This window comes from Pinus tabuliformis, chromosome 9, assembly GCF_031772625.1.
Source record: "Pinus tabuliformis cultivar Carrire ecotype Pingquan chromosome 9, CPIR1, whole genome shotgun sequence".
NCBI classification, from domain to species: Eukaryota; Viridiplantae; Streptophyta; class Pinopsida; order Pinales; family Pinaceae; genus Pinus; species Pinus tabuliformis.
This window is the reverse complement of record NC_142307.1, coordinates 145,709,816-145,728,061: the sequence shown is the minus strand read 5'-3', so window position 1 is coordinate 145,728,061 and position 18,246 is coordinate 145,709,816. Positions and strand designations below refer to the sequence as shown.

At 38.9% G+C, this 18,246-nt stretch overlaps 1 protein-coding gene across 2 annotated transcripts in view; it reads right to left on the bottom strand.

Moving 5' to 3' along the window:
- Window positions 1–18,246, bottom strand: part of LOC149147528 (uncharacterized) — a 170,426-nt gene that overhangs the window by 66,835 nt on the left and 85,345 nt on the right. The window contains exon 4 of one of the 2 annotated variants that reach the window (XM_089440560.1): window positions 2,594–2,789. In XM_089440560.1, coding sequence (XP_089296686.1) covers window positions 2,594–2,789 — 196 coding nt within the window. The remainder of the gene's footprint in view (window positions 1–2,593; window positions 2,790–18,246) is intronic. The other variant, XM_089440561.1, reaches the window with a different exon arrangement.

Genomic DNA, 18,246 nt, shown 5'->3' with positions numbered 1-18,246 from the left:
TTCAGGAGCAGCAGGATATGGAATAGTATCAGTACTATCATCGGCCATATATTGACATCAAACCTTAGGCGCTGTGAGGGCTTGTTTTTCTTTATTTATTTTTATCTTCCCTTGTACATATTCTTACTGAACACTATATTGTCTATATTATATTTTGACATGTAATTATGCACTTACTATCAACACTCCCTAAGGGGGGTTTTTGTACTTTGTATAACTGAAGGGCGAGTTGCCCCATCCTACAGCATATGCTTCTTCAAGCATCTACAATGTGTAATTTTCAAATATTAAAGGAAATTACAATTTTTCCTTGGGGGAAAAAAGTATTCTCATTTTTAATTTATTAAAATCCCGATTTAATCTCTATGGGAATATTTTTAGTAGTTGTGAGGATGGAGGGTTTAGATATACCTCAAAAGTAATTATAACCTTTTTGCTTTTAGATTTAATTAAAAAATGTTACAAAATTAAATTAAAATAAATTATTTGTAAAATATTTTGATTTTGAAATAAGTTATGGTTTTTGGGAAGATGGTATTGATAAGCCATGGAATTGGCCCATGGTATGTAATAGAATAATTAAAAGCCTAGATCCATAACATAATAATCAAAAGCCTAAATGGCCCATGGTATTGATAAAACCATGGTATTATGATTTTCTTCCGTCCTCTCCCTCTCTCTATCTTTCTCTTCTGGGTATTGGCCCATGGTATTGTAAAAAAACCTATTTAGAAGTTAATAATATCCATGGTAAATATTCATGATTAAAAATCTTGTTATATTGTAAATATTAAATTTTTATCCGCTTATTAATTAAATTTAAATATGGTTATGGAATCATTATTTTAATTTATATGGTAAAATGGATGTTAATTTATAAGAACTGTTTATATGTTATAACTTATAATAGTTATATATTTTAATGTGATATGTATATTATATCTTCTTTTATATAAAAAATTGTTGCTAATTTTTTTATTAATAAAAAACAAAATTACAATATAAAAAAAAAAAATGAATTTAAAAATTATCTAACATCTCACATCTCATGCCTACACATATACCCTATACTGGGCTGTAGAACGCCTCTTGGCACAATAAAAGTGAAGAGTAATTGGGGGGTTATTTGCTGTGTGAAAGATTTCCTATGTGTTTGCTTCTGCTATTTGATTTTCTATTAAAAATTCCAGTATGTTTTATATTCAGTAATTGCAGAAATATTTTCTGGGTATAAAATTGTTAGGAAGTAAAACCAGATCTGGAATTAAGAAATTAACACAATACAAAGAAGACTTGATGATACATGGCTTGATAGAAGGTATGTAATTATACCTTTTTCCAAGGTCCCTATGCATTCCTATGACTCTACACATTCCTATCTACATGCCACTCAAACCTAAGTAACTCCCTCTTCTTTTGTTTTAAGCGATTAATAATCACAAAATATACCATAGACACTAAGACTTTTTTACATAATATTACATCAATATGAACTTTACCCCTAAAATACTAGCAGTCTCAACTGCCAGCAATCATATGAAACAATAGCAACAAGTCCGTTAGCTTCCATTAGTCTACCAGTTAAAAAGCCTCATTTAGCAGTTTTCAGAGCAGTATCAATCATCCCTTTTGTGCCTGCCTTCAGTGCTCCTAAAACCTGTCTCCTTCTACCTTTGCTGAACATTTTGTCTCCTCTGATGATAAACTTGTGCTTGTAACCTCTGACTTTCCTGCCCAGTTAAACCTTGAGAACATCTATAGCCTCTTTTGGCCAAGATGGGAATTTGGGTTGCAATGGTCCTATGTGGGGTGGCACTCTTTTTGTCTGTGTAAGGCACTTTCTCCTTGCTAACCTTGGCAGAGACTTGCCCACTTTTGTCTTTATTTTATTCATGTATGGCATTATTAGGTCCCTGAGGTGGGCCACTGCTTTAAGATCACGTGGGCTCTTTTTTCCCAAGTACAAATTAACATTCATAACCTTAAGTACTAGCAGCATCATGGGAGAGTTCAAATCAAGTAGGGTTTTTTCTTAAAATTTGAGACTGTAAGAGGAAAAGTTGGAGATAATTGTTTACTATTGCATTGTCAGATTTAATCTGATTCATTGGATGTCTGTGATGTTATTGCGATTCTGTAATGGTATTTGACTTATGCAAGGTAACCTCAAAGAAATGAACACAATTAAGAATGTCACTCAACTAAATAAATTTTCAGATCCTTATGGGTAATTAAAAGGGTAATCTCAGCAAGGCTGCAAAGCATATATAAATATAGGAAATAGGAAATCACTACAGTAAGTTAATGCAATAACAATAAGGAAGCCCAAACATTTACCATACCTCTTAATCAGTTTCAGGTGGCTTTCCACAGAAGATAATCATAAAAAATCAAGAACTTCGTGGGAATTTTCTTCTTATATTACAATGTGAAACTAAGAGTTGTCACCGAACTATATATCAATATGGTAATAACTCATGATTACTTCCTTTCCCAACATAGATGAGAAGATAATCAAATGTTGGGATAAAATAAACATAAGTTTTGTGTTTCAACTTTAGGAATGCATTTTTTAATAATCAACAAAACTCACATGTCAGGATTATGTTGAACCTTTTCACAAAAGTCTCCACGGTGGGGATATAATGTGCACATACTTCTGTCTATGACATCAAATGTATCTATGTTGAAATAAGGCCTGTAAGTTGCAATGCTAAAAAGTCCTTTCCATCCACTTTCTGGCTGTTCAACACCTTCATCTTCCACACCAGGTTGAGCATATGGATCTGCTTTAAGCAAAGAAAAGAGCCTTGTTTATAATTTTTCTATTTCACTCCTTTGAGATGATGCACTACATTATGCTTAATACCGGTGAATCACATTCATTCAACCAAAATTAACACTATAATAAAACAAAGCATATACTTCAGTTCAGATTACATTGATATGCTGAGCTTTCTTAGATAAGATCATTTTTCTTGGAGAAAAATATATAAATTAAAACATAGCCTTCTGTATAAAGCAACAAAAGGTGACTAGAATAACATAGAACATAAACAAAAAAGAAATGTGAAGATTTCAACTAGGGAATATAACTCAATTCCATATCATTCAAAAGAATCATGAATATGGAGAATACAGAATAAAGGTCAATGGGGTCTTCGTTGGTAAAGTGGGGGTGTTTCCTACTCTTTTGAGGGAGGGAGATCAAGATGACCATGACCTACACTTACTTGGTGGTTCAGTGTTTCAGCTTTGAGCGTGCTTTTCAGTCCCAACTCTGCAAGGGATATGGATCTCTTGCCCTACTTGAGAGACTATGCTTTGAGCTCCACTTCTATGATATCTTATCCAAGATGCACCTCTTGGACACAGCCACCAGACCCATTATCCTTTATGGCTCTTAGGTCTAGAAACATAATTTGTTGAGAGATGACTAGGAGAGGATGGAGTGAATCAAGATCCTCCAATTACAATACATATTCCATTATAAAAGAACTGTTCCAAGGTGAGCTTGGAGCACCTTGGCTCTATTTTCAGATTGGCATCCTTTCTACACAGGTTATGACCTTTAAGGGAATCAACTGTGGTGGGAGAGCACCAAGCCTTCCTAGAACTTTGCTCCTCAGAGAAGATTGCCTTCTGTTTTTTTGCAATATTCCCCCTTGGATGGCGACAATGTTGGTTCTCTAAGACTTATTTGTTCCTCCTTTTCAAGTACTCTCTTGATCCACTTAGACACATCCTACTATCCAAACAGAGGTTGAACATGGTGATGAGAAGAGACACTTATAGGGAGTACATACATGTCACCTCAATAGTCCCTCCCAAGGACCTTAGTCCTAAGATGGATTTCGATTTTCAGCACTTCATGTAGTTGAGGAATGGCCTTATTACCAAATCAGATACTCAAAAACACTAGATGCACAGCCTCAAGGTTCCTCTATATTTCATAAATTTCTCCTCACACCTGTTGAAGAATCTAGGGCAATTACGTTTAGTATGATTCTTTTTGACTTGATAACAATTTGTGAAGTCTTTTTACAATTTGTCTTGTTAGCTTAATCTTCTTGTTCTTCTTATTAATGCATGTGTGTGCGCTTCATCAAACTGCTACCAAAACATAAGAACAAGAACACAAGATGTTGGCTCTCTGCCAGGGCCAAAACCTCTCTTCTCTTGAGAGGAAAACCCTTTGGTAAATTTCTCTTATTGAAGCTTCTTATTTATCAATGCCAAACCCTAGACCCATGACTAGAATGTCCTCCAAGCACAAGTCAAGTCCCTCCTCCTTTCTGCACTTTGTTCCCTGGCACTTAGTCTTCCTTCTTCTGGCACTTTGCTCCCCGGCACTTCGTCCTTCTTCCAGCAACTGATAGTAGTCCTTGTTAGGTATCTTCTATAAGAGATATTCCTCTTTATACCTCGGTTGATTCCTTTACATATGAAGAGTACTTTATCCTTCCTGCAACCAAGCCCTTTCTTGAGATGTAGTTGCAGACTTGATATGGCAGCACTGCAGCCTTAATTTCTCACACGTGTGGGAGGTTATACTTTGGTTCCTTTCTCCTTCGCTTGAGAGACTCTCTTTTTCGCTTGAGTAGGAGGCCTTATAGGCCTAGGTTACTAGCCCAAACCATGAAATATATGTAACTGTTATCTTGCTGCTGTAGTGACCACAGACTGTCCTCTATTTCTCGCTCGTGTGACTGGTTTTCACCCTAAAAACAGTCCCTTCAACTTCGGTTTAGGTCTCTCCTTCTTCACTGCACTAGAGGCTCCTTCTACTTCGTATTTCTTTACCCTTTTTCGGTCTTCCTTGCTCGCTGATTTCAGAGGTGATTTCTTGACGTTATAGTGGAGTGGGCAACCTCTATATATAGAGGACTGTCCCTCCTTTTAGGCCGACTTGAAGACTGTTTCTAGGCCGACTTGCTATCTTTGCTTCAGATGGCTGCTTGGAGGTCTCTTTGCTTTGGAGGAGACTTGACTTTGCTTGGAAGTGACATTCTTTGACTCTTATACAAACATATATATGGTGCAACATGCTCTTAAGGTTTTCAACATTTTCTTTTGACTATTTGACTCACCTATAGCACTTTAACATGTGCTAGACCTATTTCAATGAGCAAGAAACTCATTGACATATATTATAAAAATAATATTTCTTTTCTTGAATAAATACAAATATCAAAAGTACATTTATGAAGACCGAACCTAGTTACATTTCCTTCAACAACACCCTCTTTCCCAAATTATACACTCTTTGTTGTGGTTGTCTACCCTATGGAAGCTTATGGTGATACATTATTGATGACAATGGACACATTGTTCCTTGGTGGGGGAATTCCCTAGGCAACGGTAGTGGTTTGTCACTAGCATGGCATCATTTGGATAGTTGTTGACATGATTGAGTAGAGAACTCCCCTTCAAGTCATTGTTTTAAACATTTAGAGGCATGGGAATACTCTACAATGCATTTTACCCCTTGGCACAAGTTTCTATGAGGCGCTAGCTAGCGCCCTTGGTTATATTAACTTATCTAGGATCTGGATGGCACATGTCACATGCTTACTCATCATTTGTATGGAGTGCTCCTATCCTTGGCACATATTTTCATGGTAGCTAGTCTTCCAATAGCCACTAGATGCATATTTTAACTATTGATTGCATGAAGAGTGGTGTGCCCTAGGTTATACTCACCTCCTTTGTGTTGAGAAATCTAGGGGTAGCTAGATTAGGTGATTTCTCTTACTTTGATAATTGCCTATGATGTCTTCTTACTCAATTAGCATCTTCTTTAACTTGATTATTATTGTGTTTTTATCATCAAACAACTACCAAACAATGAAGATCAATAGACAAGGAGACGCAAAATGTAGGTTGCAATGTTACTTGGAAGCGGGAGCGAAAGTGGGGAGCGGGAGCGAAAACAAGAGCGGGAGTGACATTTTCAGAAGCTCCCGGTTTGGGAGAGAATGCCAGAGCGTTTTTTATATAATATATATATTTCTATATTTTTTATATTTTGATACATATATGTCAACAAAAACATGTAGAATAATGAATTAGATATAAAAAACATAAAAAAAAAACATAGATTGAACCATATAACAACAATCATCTAGAAGTTATAATCTTCATCAACCACGTCCACAAGTTAGTAACATAGCAACATACAACATATTGAGCCTCATGATTCATCAATCTTAAAGTTTCAAGCTTTCAAAATTCAATATATAACATTTATCATCATTGATCACCAAAGTTGTACTTGTAAGCTAAGTGTAACCATTACAACAAATAATATCTAACATGAAATGAAATGTTATAAAATGAAATGAAATGAAACAACTTTCAACTTTCATGAAGCATCATATTCATAATTCATTACTAATGAGTTATAATTGCCAACGTCAAACTTAAATTGTCATATATTGTTTAAAAAAATATCATAATAAATATGAAAAAGTCGATAGTTATAAAAACTACTAGAAACTAGAAAATAGAAGTAAATCTATTATCTATTTCTTATGCTTCGGCTTCTTGCCACCACGAGAAATGTCTAATTTTTAATCTTGTTGGAAAATCAGGATCTTTGTCATTAATATCACCCTCTAAACATTAATATCCAGAGGTATCTTTGTCATTACCTCTGTATCTGTATAGGGATCTTTGTCATTAATATCACCCTCTAAGCATTAATATCCAAAGGTATCTTTGTCATTACCTTTGTATCTGTATAGGGATCTTTATCATTAATATCACCCTCCAAGCATTAACATAAGATAGAAAAAGCATAGCATGTCAAGACAAGATTTTGTTTGAGTGATGCGTACATTTTTGGGAGGGTCATGATAGAGGAGTTCAACAACCAATGTCACTAACATCAAGGTACATAGAGGGATTGGTGCTCTTGATTAAATACGAGTTCCATACCCTAATACATGACAAAATTCAATGGAAACATTGCAATCCCCCAATCCTGAAATCCTGAAAAACTGATAAGTCTGCTGGATTTTGAATGAAATCTAAAATTCTACTTTCTCCATATGAAATCCAATGAAGCCGGAACCACTCTCAAACATCCTGAGTCATTTCATGGTAATGTTGAAAATTTAAGTAAAAGGATGAAAATGAAGATTAAGGAGAATGTCACTTTTACTTTAAGAATTTAACATTACCATGAATAGCATATTAATACTAGGGACATAGACTTGATCATTAAGCTACCCCACTCAAAAATTATTTGTTTCTTTCAAAAACAATTGCATTTCGAACATTACTACAAAAACAAATTGCAAAAAAAGGCAAAACGCTCCCGAAAAGGCAGGGAGCGAAAAAAATTTTAAGGAGCACGCTCCCGCCCGGAGCGCAGATTGGGAGCGGGATCGGGGGGCGCTCCCCTGCAACACTGGTAGGTTGTAAATTAGAGACAAAACCTCTCCTCTTGAGAGGAAAACCCACAAGAACTCTTCTCTTCTTATAGAACTTCAAATGACAAATTCCAAGACCTAAGACCCTTGTCAAAGATCCCTCCAAGACCAAGTCAAACCTTTCTTTGATGAGCTTCTATTCCACAGCTTGCAACAACAACTTTGACCCCAACAATTTCTCCAACAATTTCGACTCCAGTAACTACCCCAACAACATTAACCTATAATTTTCAGCCCCCAATAGTTACCGCAATTTCGCACATGTGGTTGTCTAGGGTAGATTTGAATCCTTCTTTACTTTGCTTGACTTGATCTCTTCTCCTTAAGATTTCAGCTTTCAAAGTAGATTCTCTTGATACCCAAACTTGGCTTCACTTAGCACTTGATCTTGTTGTAGTGAGATGATGCCCTAGCTCCTTGCACGTGTGAGAGCTAGAACCCTAATACAAATCCAAAAACTTTGATTTCTCTTTTCTTCTCTCCGTTACGTGATGAGGCTTCTTTCTTGTCTTCTTCTCTTCCTTGATCGAACTTGTTGTTGCTTGGATGGATGTTCTTCCAAATGAAGTTGAACTCTCTTATATATAGTCTCTCTAGTAGGTTGAATAGCCCTTTCATGAGGCCGACTTATTCATTTTTGAAGGCCAAATTGATGTTTCTTGTTTGACAAGGTCTTGGAGGGTCTATTTGACACTTTTAACTTTACATAAATTTTCTTTACAATATACAACATGCCCAAAAGGGTCTTCCATACATGACAATGACTTGTTGACTTAATAACAAGCCCTAAACGTACTCAACGGGTGCTTGAACTACAAAAAAAAAATAACCTTGAGCATAAAACCCATGCATCAAGAATGACAATAATAAATTTCTCTCTCTTTATAAAATCAGATTACATATGTCATTATGAAGACTGAACCTAGTTACATATTTCAACACTCCCTCTTAACTAGGGAGGTATTCATAATCCATAGAAGGTACTTGGACATTTCCATACTGAAGAATTCTCATAAGGAGAGTTGGATTGGTAAACCATCTCATAAGCTACTTTCTCAGCTTATACCAGTGCATCTCATCATGTTAAAATTGGCAACTAGGGCCAATCTCCATGTAGATCAACTCATTTATGGCAGTTGATATTTTTCTTGGATCCCTCATTGAGAGGTGTAGGATTGATCTAAAGATCATCCGATTCCGATAAGTATTCATGGAGTTATGAATTTATTTGTGTTATAAGACAATTCGTCAAGGTCGGCTAGCAACCAAATAAAGTCCTCATGTGCTCAACGTTTTAGTATAAAAGGAGATGACTTGAGAGTCATTTAACACACAACTTCTCTCTTGATTTCTCTCCACTTGTCTTGGGCTTTAGTGTGACAAAAATCTAGCAGGAAGTAGCCCTAACACAGTCCTAAAGAGGATGCCCTAACGCAGTCCTAAGGAGGATGATCTAGCTCTCAACGCAGTTATGGAGGAGAGATCTAAATGTTGTCCTAAAGGCATCATGACACCTAGCCGCAGTCAAGGAAGTCTATCTACGCTGCTGTCTAAGGAAGACCCACACACACAATCCCTAACCGCAGTCAAGGAGGGTTAGGTGCCCTAGATAATGAGTGATGACTCAGCCATCCCATACGTTGTCCTAACCAGGCTATCTAAAGCCTATTGCAATCAGATTAAGAAGGCCGAGAAGATTCTGAACAACGTGATATTAAGGAGGTTGAGCAATGGATGTATTTGAGGACTGTTCTCTCGTGTAACAGGCCGAGTAAAGGGATGACTAGACCACAGCTAAGGCAACATTCCAACGAGGGTTTGAAGGACTGTCTCAAGGCCACAGCTAAGGCAACATTCCAACGAGGGTTTGAAGGACTGTCTCAAGGCCACTTCAGGTAACCGAGTTATTGGAAGGAGGGTCGTGAAGCTTTGCTAAAGGGCCGAGGCTAGAAGAGATTGTTTAGAGGTGGGCAACCCCTTAACCAGGTTGTTGCAAATCTATGGAAGCTTGTTGTGAGGGCAGGCCGTGGACCTTGTAAGGACTAGAACCGCCCAGGATTATTGTGAAGGGTCACATGCCCACAAGGAAGGGCAACCGCATCACCTTGGAGCAAATCTGGGCAGAAAAGAAGGCTGGCAAAGGGACTGTGATATGCGTTAACCAAGCCTAGTTTGCAGCAAACTAATCAAACCTCAAAACAGTGAGTTAAGGTATGTTGTCTATGACACTTCTTGTAGGTGTTGGATCCTAGATGAGGATCAGTTTGGACCAGATTGTTGTGCAGTCAGTGGAGGTCAAATTGGTGGTTTTTCATAATGGTATGATACATGGGACAACAACAACAGCAAGGGTGCCTGTTGGAGCAAGGTAAATGGGATAGCTAGGTAATAGAGCTTGGTGCAGCAAGCTATCTTAGGAGTAGTTGTCACTAACAATGGGACAACAATGCTAGTAGCCATGATACCATGATAGCAGCAATGTTACAATGATGGCTTGGTTCAGCAGTGCTAAACATTGGAACAGCATGTGTGACAGCAAGGTACAACAGTGCTAAACATTGGGATAAGCAGTGTGACAGCATGGTACAACAATGGCACATGAGACAACAAGCACATGATGCATTATGGTGATGGGTACAGTCATGATTAGTGAAGCATGATGAGATGCAACATAGTGATGATGGATGAAACATGATGACGAGGTGCAGCACAACGATAGGTGAAGGAGTCACCTTGGAGAATCAGTTGAAGCAGCATGTCTTCAACTGATCTCTTGTATCATCTTCTTAGAGATGATCTATGCTCTTATCTAGATAAGTCAAAGTGTTGACTTCTGTTGTAAATGTACTATCTCTTTCTCTCTCTCTCTACTGAAATATTGAAGAACATATAAGAAGAATTGATCAAGGGTTTCCCCACATTGGGGTTTGTCCCTGGCTAGCGCCATATCTTGAGTCCTCTTGTCTTGGCTTGTCTTCTGCGATTTATGTTTATGTTCTATCTGCAGTTTACTTTAATGCTAATGTGATTGCTAATCTGGAAAAGATATTGAGCTAACTATGAAAATTGAAATAAATTGCTCTAAGCATAGAATAAAATTAACATGGTATCAGAGCTGAGGTGAAGACAAAGCCCAAGCAAGAGTGAAAGATCAATCACCGAAGACAGTTCGGAAAGGACAAAAGGATCAGTGGATTCCTCATCCCTCTTCAAATTCACCAAGGGTGAAATCAAAGCAGATCTAAGGGTGGAAGGAAAAGCAGATGCCTTGGGTGTAACAAGTTCAGCCATTATGCAAAGGAGTCTCTGAGGTAGGGACACATCACCTTATGATGATAACAATCATTCCAAGGACATCTTCAATGATCAGAGGAATGACAGGTAATGCAGGTCATCAAGGAAATAGCTGACTCTTCAAGAAAGCAAGGAACCCTAGGTATGAAGAATCAAATGTTGTTTTTGATAAGATAAAGAAGCGTTATCTTGTATTGGCCCTCTCCTTCAAACTCTTTGGGAATCTAGTTTATTGATTGTAGTGCTTCAAGGCACTTCATCAGATAGAAGGGTGATCTCTCTAATTTAGTAGAGATGGAAACAATCGTTGGATTATGCTTGGAGTCGATGCCACCTATCCCTGAAAGGGTGTAGGGAATATTACCCCTCAATTGAATGAGGGTAACTCGATTCATTTACAGAATCTCTTTTATGTACATGATCACAAGAAGAACCTGGTGTCCATTTCGGCAATGGAAGTCAAAGGTTTCAGGGTGGCATTCATCGATGGAAAGGTACGTGTTTGAAAATATAAATTTCAAAGATGCTTTTTCTCATGGGTTCAGGGTTGGCAATTTGTATCAAGTTGCAGGATGGTCCATTAGAGATCATGTCAATTGACATATCTCATCTATAACACCAAAGGTCTACTTATGGGGCCCTACCCGATGTGAGTCAGATGGTGACAGGGATGCCTAAATTCAAGAAGAGCATGAAGGTACATGTTTGAGATGTACCGAAGGAAAATCTTACAAGGGGACCATTCCCCTCATGTAGCAGGTCCACAGATTTGGAACAACCCGAGGAGTTTGAGATTCATGATTAGGAATCTCATGTATACAGGTGGAAGAAATACCCCTATGGCTTGAAGCAAAACACGCCGAGCGTAGTATGAGAGGATTGATAACTGTCTAATGAAGCTGAGATTCACTAGGAGTGAATCTGATCCAAACCATTGCTCGAGGGTTGTCGATGATAGACCTCTCATACTGGCACCTTCTGAGGACAACCTATTTCTGTAAGGTGCAAACCCTCTCATTTGCAAAAGTAAGAGGGAGTTAGATTCTGGATTTGGAATGGTGAACAACAAGCCTGCGACTACCTCGACAGAGCTTAACTTTCAGAAGTTATGTGGTAGGGATACCGGACCTAATTTGGGAAATGCCTCTGAGTTTCACAAACTCATTCACATTGATGTTCTTGGTGAACCTTTGTCCGAACATATGATTTGCAGTTAGTATGATGAGCTCATATATGGTTCAACCACACCAGATTGGTGCCAAGAATCTTCTGAGATATCTTTGGGGCACAATCTCTCATGGATTGAGATACACTGCTGAAATATGAAGCTGCATAAATATTCGAATGTTGACTAGGCAAGCAGTGTGCAGGATTGCAAGAGCACTTTTGAATGTTGGTTCTCTTTGGATTCTAATTCGATATCCTGGATGAGCAGGAAGCAGAAGTCGGTTGCTATAAGCACCACTGAGACCGAATACATAGCTATGAATATGATCTCGTGTGAAGTTGCCTGGTTGCGGAAGCTCTTCAACGAGTTGTTTGTACACATGATGGATACCACCGTAATCCTCTGTGTCAACCATGGGGGAGGATTCGATTGTTGCAGAATCCCGTATTTTATAATTGCTCCAGCATATAGACATCAGATACTACAGATACTACCTTATCTGGGATATGGTACGTCGATGAGCGAGGAGGCTCCATCGCATTGAGACTGATGTACAAGTCGCAGACATTCTGTCTAAGCCCCAAGGAAAGGTCAAATTTGTGACTTTCCTAAACAACTTGGAGTCGTTTAGAGACCTTCTTATGAGGGTCCTGCATGATGCATGCATTGAGCTCTGGGAGCTCCGGGGGGCTTGAGGTACTACTTGGAGCAACAAGTGACCATAGGGCAACTCACTCTCCCCTATTGGTGCGTTGTGTACAGGGTGAATGGCTCAGCCTTCCCCTATGATACCCCGAGGCGACTTAGGGACAGGATGAATGGTTCTCCTGTCGAGGCATCCTACCCATGCACTCTGGGACTCATGGGAAGTACCTCTCATCTAGCCAATGAGAAGGGAAATGGGGTTAGGGACCATAGTAGTACTACTGATGTACGCAATGTTGTATCTACCATACTCCCTATGCTAGGATGACCTACATTGATCTGGGGATGACCTACATTGATCTGGGATCAATGAAACTGATTTGGGTTCAGTATGAGTGGTTTGAGACACTCACTTGTGATATTGATTTGGGAGCAATAAAACTGACTTCGAGTCAATAGAGAATGGTATAAGACATTCTCGATCCATTCTTCTTCTTCATGGTTCAGCAGAGCAGAGCAGAGCAGCGTAGGGCACTGATGGCAGAGATAGTACAATCAGACATATGGATCAGCAGATGGAGTTCTCCCTGGTTGAGAGGGAGTGTTAAAATTGGCAACTAGGGCCAAACTCCATGTGGGTCATCTCATTTATGGTAGCGGATATTTTTTTTGGATCCCTCTCATCGAGAGGGTAGGATTGATCTAAAGATCATCCGATTCCGATAATTATTCATGGAGTTATGAATTTATTTGTGTTATAAGACAATTCGTCAAGGTCGGCCAGCAAACAAATAAACCCCTCATGTGCTCAATGTTTTAGTATAAAAGGAGATGACTTGAGAGTCATTTAACACAACTTCTCTCTTGATTTCTCTCCACTTGTCTTGGGTTTCAGTGTGAGAGAAATCTAGGAGGAAGTAGCCCTAACGTAGTCCTAAGGAGGATGATCTAGCTCTCAACACAGTTATGGAGGAGAGATCTAAATGTTGTCCTCAAGGGATCATGACACCTAGACGTAGTCAAGGAATTCTATCTATGTTGTTATCTAACGAAGACCCACACACACAATCCCTAACTGCAGTCAAGGAGGGTTTGATGTGAGGAGGCTGAACAATAAGGGTTTGGACAACTAGTATTTAGTGTCTTGGAAGGGCCAAACCATTGTGACTTGATGATATACTTTGATGTTGATTGTACAGTGATTTGGTGGTCAAATCCACTTGAGAAGTAGATTTGGCTAGGATTGAGTATATTGTGTATTTTGGAGCAGCAAATACTCAGTGAGCAATTGATGGCAAATGAGGCAAAGGACCGGTCAGGTGTCAAGGACAAAAAATGTAGAGAGGGTTGATCTAGATGGGCTACTTCAACTAGTAAGCTATATGTTTGTTCTTGTCTATTTCTCATGGGTTAGATTGCAGATTTGATGTTGCAGACTACAAGCCCTAATGAACTGTGGATACACTAGATGTTAAAAAAAATGAAAATAAATGAATATTTTTGTGTTTTTTTTTTTTTTGCTACTTCTTCAAAAAACTCCCGACTTTAACGAGTTTGTCAACTTTTGGACCCTTGTTGATTTTATCCCGACTTCGACTTTTCCACATTGGTCTAAAGCCTACCGCAATCAGATTAAGAGGGCGGAGGAGATTCTAGACAGCGTGATATTAAGGAGGTCGAGCAATGGATGTATTTGATGACTGTTCTCTCGTGTAACAGGCCAAGTAAAGGGATGACTAGGTCGCAGCTAAGGCAACTTTCCAATGAGGGTTTGAAGGACTGTCTCAAGGCCACTTCAGGTAACCGAATTATTGGAAGGAGGGCCGTGAAGCTTTGCTAGAGGGCCGAGGCTAGAAGAGACTGTTTAGAGGTGGGCAACCCCTTAACCAGGTTGTTGCAAATCTATGGAAGCTCGCTGTGAGGGCAAGTCGTGGACCTTGTAAGGACTAGAACCGCCCAGGATTATTGTGAAGGGTCACATCCCAACAAGGAAGGGCAGTGGCATCACCTTGGAGCAAATATGGGCGGAAAAGAAGGCTAGCAAAGGGACTGTGATATGCCCTAACCAGGCCTAGTTTGCAGCAAACTAATCAGACCTCAAAACAGTGAGTTAAGGTATGTTGTCTATGACACTTCTTGTAGGTGTTGGATCCTAGATGAGGATCAGTTTGGACCAGATTGTTGGGCAGTCAGTGGAGGTCAAATTGGTGGTTGTTCATAATGGTATGATACATGCGACAACAGCAACAACAAGGGTGCCTGTTGGAGCAAGGTAAATGGGATAGCTAGGTAATAAAGCTTGGTGCAGCAAGCTATCTTAGGAGCAGTTGTCACTAACAGTGGGACAAAAATGCTAGTAGCCATGACAGCATGAAGCAACAATGTTACAATGATGGCTTGGTTCAGTAGTGCTAAACATTGGAACAACATGTGTGACAGCAAGGTACAACAGTGTTAAACATTGGGATAAGCAGTGTGACAGCGTGGTGCAACAATGGCACATGAGACAACAAGCACATGATGCAGTACAATGATGCGTACAGTCATGATTAGTGAAGCATGATGAGATGCAGCATAGTGATGATGGGTGAAAAATGGTGCAGCACGATGAGGTGCAACATGATGACAAGGTGTAGCACAACGATAGGTGAAGGAGTCACCTTGGAGAATCAGTTGAAGTAGCATGTCTTCAACTGATCTCCTGTATCATCTTCTTAGAGATGATCTATGCTCTTATCTAGATAGGTCAAAGTGTTGACTTTTGTTGTAAATGTACTATCTCTTTCTCTCTCTCTCTGCTGAACTATTGAAGAACATATAAGAAGAATTGATCAAGGGTTTCCCCACATTGGGGTTTTTCCCTGGCTAGCACCACATCTTGTGTCCTCTTGTCTTGGCTTGTCTTCTGCGATTTATGTTTATGTTTTATCTGCAGATTACTTTAATGCTGTTGTGATTGCTAATCTGGAAAAGATATTGAGCTAACTGTGAAAATTGAAATAAATTGCTCTAAGCATAGAAACATACCTAAAATTAACACATCATACCAACCAACATTGTCACATAGCAAGGCCTTGACTAACAGCTCTATCTCTCCACAAGATCAGAGCACAATGCTAGCAAGACACATGACTGATAGACACCATCATCATTTTCTCTCAAGGCACATACCCCACCTAGGTGTTCAAAGGTTATGTCCTTTTAGGATAATTCTTGTCTTAGAATAACACATCCTCAAGGAATTTCCTCTTCAACTACTCTTGCCTATTGGATCCCCTACTACATCCTCAAAGAGTATCAGAATCAATCTGAGATGCTTACCCAATCCTCCATTCTTTCTTCATAACACGAAGACAAGAATGATGTGTCTATCTCTCCCTCTGAACTAGGAAGAATATACTCATTCCTATAAAAGGAATACACTCAAACTCCCTCTTAACTAGGGACTTGCCCAAGCTCCCTCTCAACTAGGAACTTGTTTCCAACAACCTCTATCTACTCTTTGGTGGAGATCATGGTACTAACAGTTGCTTGTAGGGCTCCTCTTTCAACATTATGTCATGAATTTCATCTTTTTCATCATGGAGCCTTCTTCATCATAACTTCTTCGCAGGGCATCAACGATCTTCTACATCACTTTCTTTCAACGAGCCATAGGGTTGAACCAATAGTCATGTCATCCTTCTCTTCATCGGAAAGTGATCTTCTAGTCCACATCTGGCTTTCCTCCATACAACCACTTTTTCCAAGTCATGATTCTTTCACCCATTCTCATGAGTACTAGTTGTAGGTAACTTCTACAACTCTCTTTCGGTAGCCCTGTTTCAACCCAAGTAGATGTTTTCAAACATCAAAATGAGCATCAAATCAAAATTACCATTTATGATGGCCTTTTATCACGAAAACAACTTCTTGCAACATCAACATCTTGCACCTGTATGACCCCATCTCCAAGACATCCAATATCAAGGGTCTTCTTCCTTTTTACATTTTATCAGGGTCTTCATAACTTCTCCATGGAGATCTCATATCTAATTCTTCTAGTTATCAGATGTTCATCACTTATCTTACGTGACAATAGTTGCATCTTTCACAAACTCTTTTCTTTTCTTCACATATTGTTTTCCTCAAGATCTTCTTTACATGGTTCTTTCAACATAGGAACCATGATTGTCAACCATCTCATACCATATGAGATCATATTATGTTGATTTCATCTTATCAATATGTAGAACAGTTCAAGGCACATTGTCTACATGCCTTCATGAATCATTCTAATGGAAGAGATCCTTCTTCTTCGATTATGCACACAGGATAGAGCAATTCAACCAAGTTATCTGCAACTATATGATAACATGACTCTATCAAAACATATACATATCTTTTGCTTCTTTTGGTCATCTAGACTTCCTTCTAGCAGCTTCCTTTCCTTGCTTGAAAATGAAAATACTTTAGCCGACTCAACATGCTACATCTTCATCATCATACCTTACCAATGGATCCCACACAAGGTGGACAATAGACTATCAACGAGACACTTACTTCTTTCAAGTAGAGGTGAACCTCCTTAAAAAGATTCTAGTGAAGGATCTAGACGATCGCTATTCTGCAAATGCTCTTTTCCAATGATGATGATGTATGATGATTTTTTTATCTTCTATCATGCTAGATGACTTTCTTAAACCATATATACTGCTACTTTGGTTGTCCTTATATGCTTCTAATGGAGATGTCATGAGCTACTTTCTTTCTATTATGATCACTGCTACAACCATGTAGACTTCTACTTTAGCTATCCTTCCAAGCTTATGCCAATGCCACCTCTATTTCAACTCTAATTTGTAATATTCCTAATTAGAATTTAATAGCTAATACCAAGCAATGGACTGGGAACAATAAATAAACTGGAACTCATACACAATAATTAAAAGGCGAAAATGTCCAACAACGCAATCTGATCCATTTCATTAATTTTATGATAAAAGAGTATATAAAATGAGCTGAAATTTTGGAACATGGGCTTACTATGCAAGCTATGCAAACCCGATGTAGTACAACTCTGATTTGGAGGAAATACTAGCCCACACTGGTATTGCGCACTACCCAGAAAATTACTACTACCGCTGTTGGAATGGGACTAAAGATTCTGCCCTCAAGAATGCTTGGATCACCCTTGAATTGCAACCACAGACTCCCCTCCAAAACCCCATAAATACCCAGAAAGGGTTTGGCCCAACTCCAAGCCAAAACTGAGCCCACTAAGTGATGCAGATTCCACATGTAACTAGCAATTCGTCCTATTATAAGAATGAGGATTTCAGGCCCGAATATTGCCCGTAAAAATCTATAAAATTAGCTGGAGACTCCTCTCAATAAACCCACAAAAACCCATACAGCGTTTGGGCTGAATCCAACGTGCCCTGGTGACCCCAAGAAACGTGTATGGTTCTAACTCGCTGGAAAAACGCCTTGTCGGAATAATTCTGTTGTAGAACGCTAATCAATCACTGGAAAAATCTCCTCCAACCCCTGCAAATCACTCCTTCAAGCCTCTTTATTTCCCCTTACCCCGAACTCCCCAAATCTCCCTATCAAAATGTCTCCACAGTAGTTGTCCAAAAACCCCTAAAATAGATAAATTCGGCCCTCCAAAATGCACCTCTTAGCCCTGCAAATCACCAAGGAAAAACTTGCTCTCCCTAT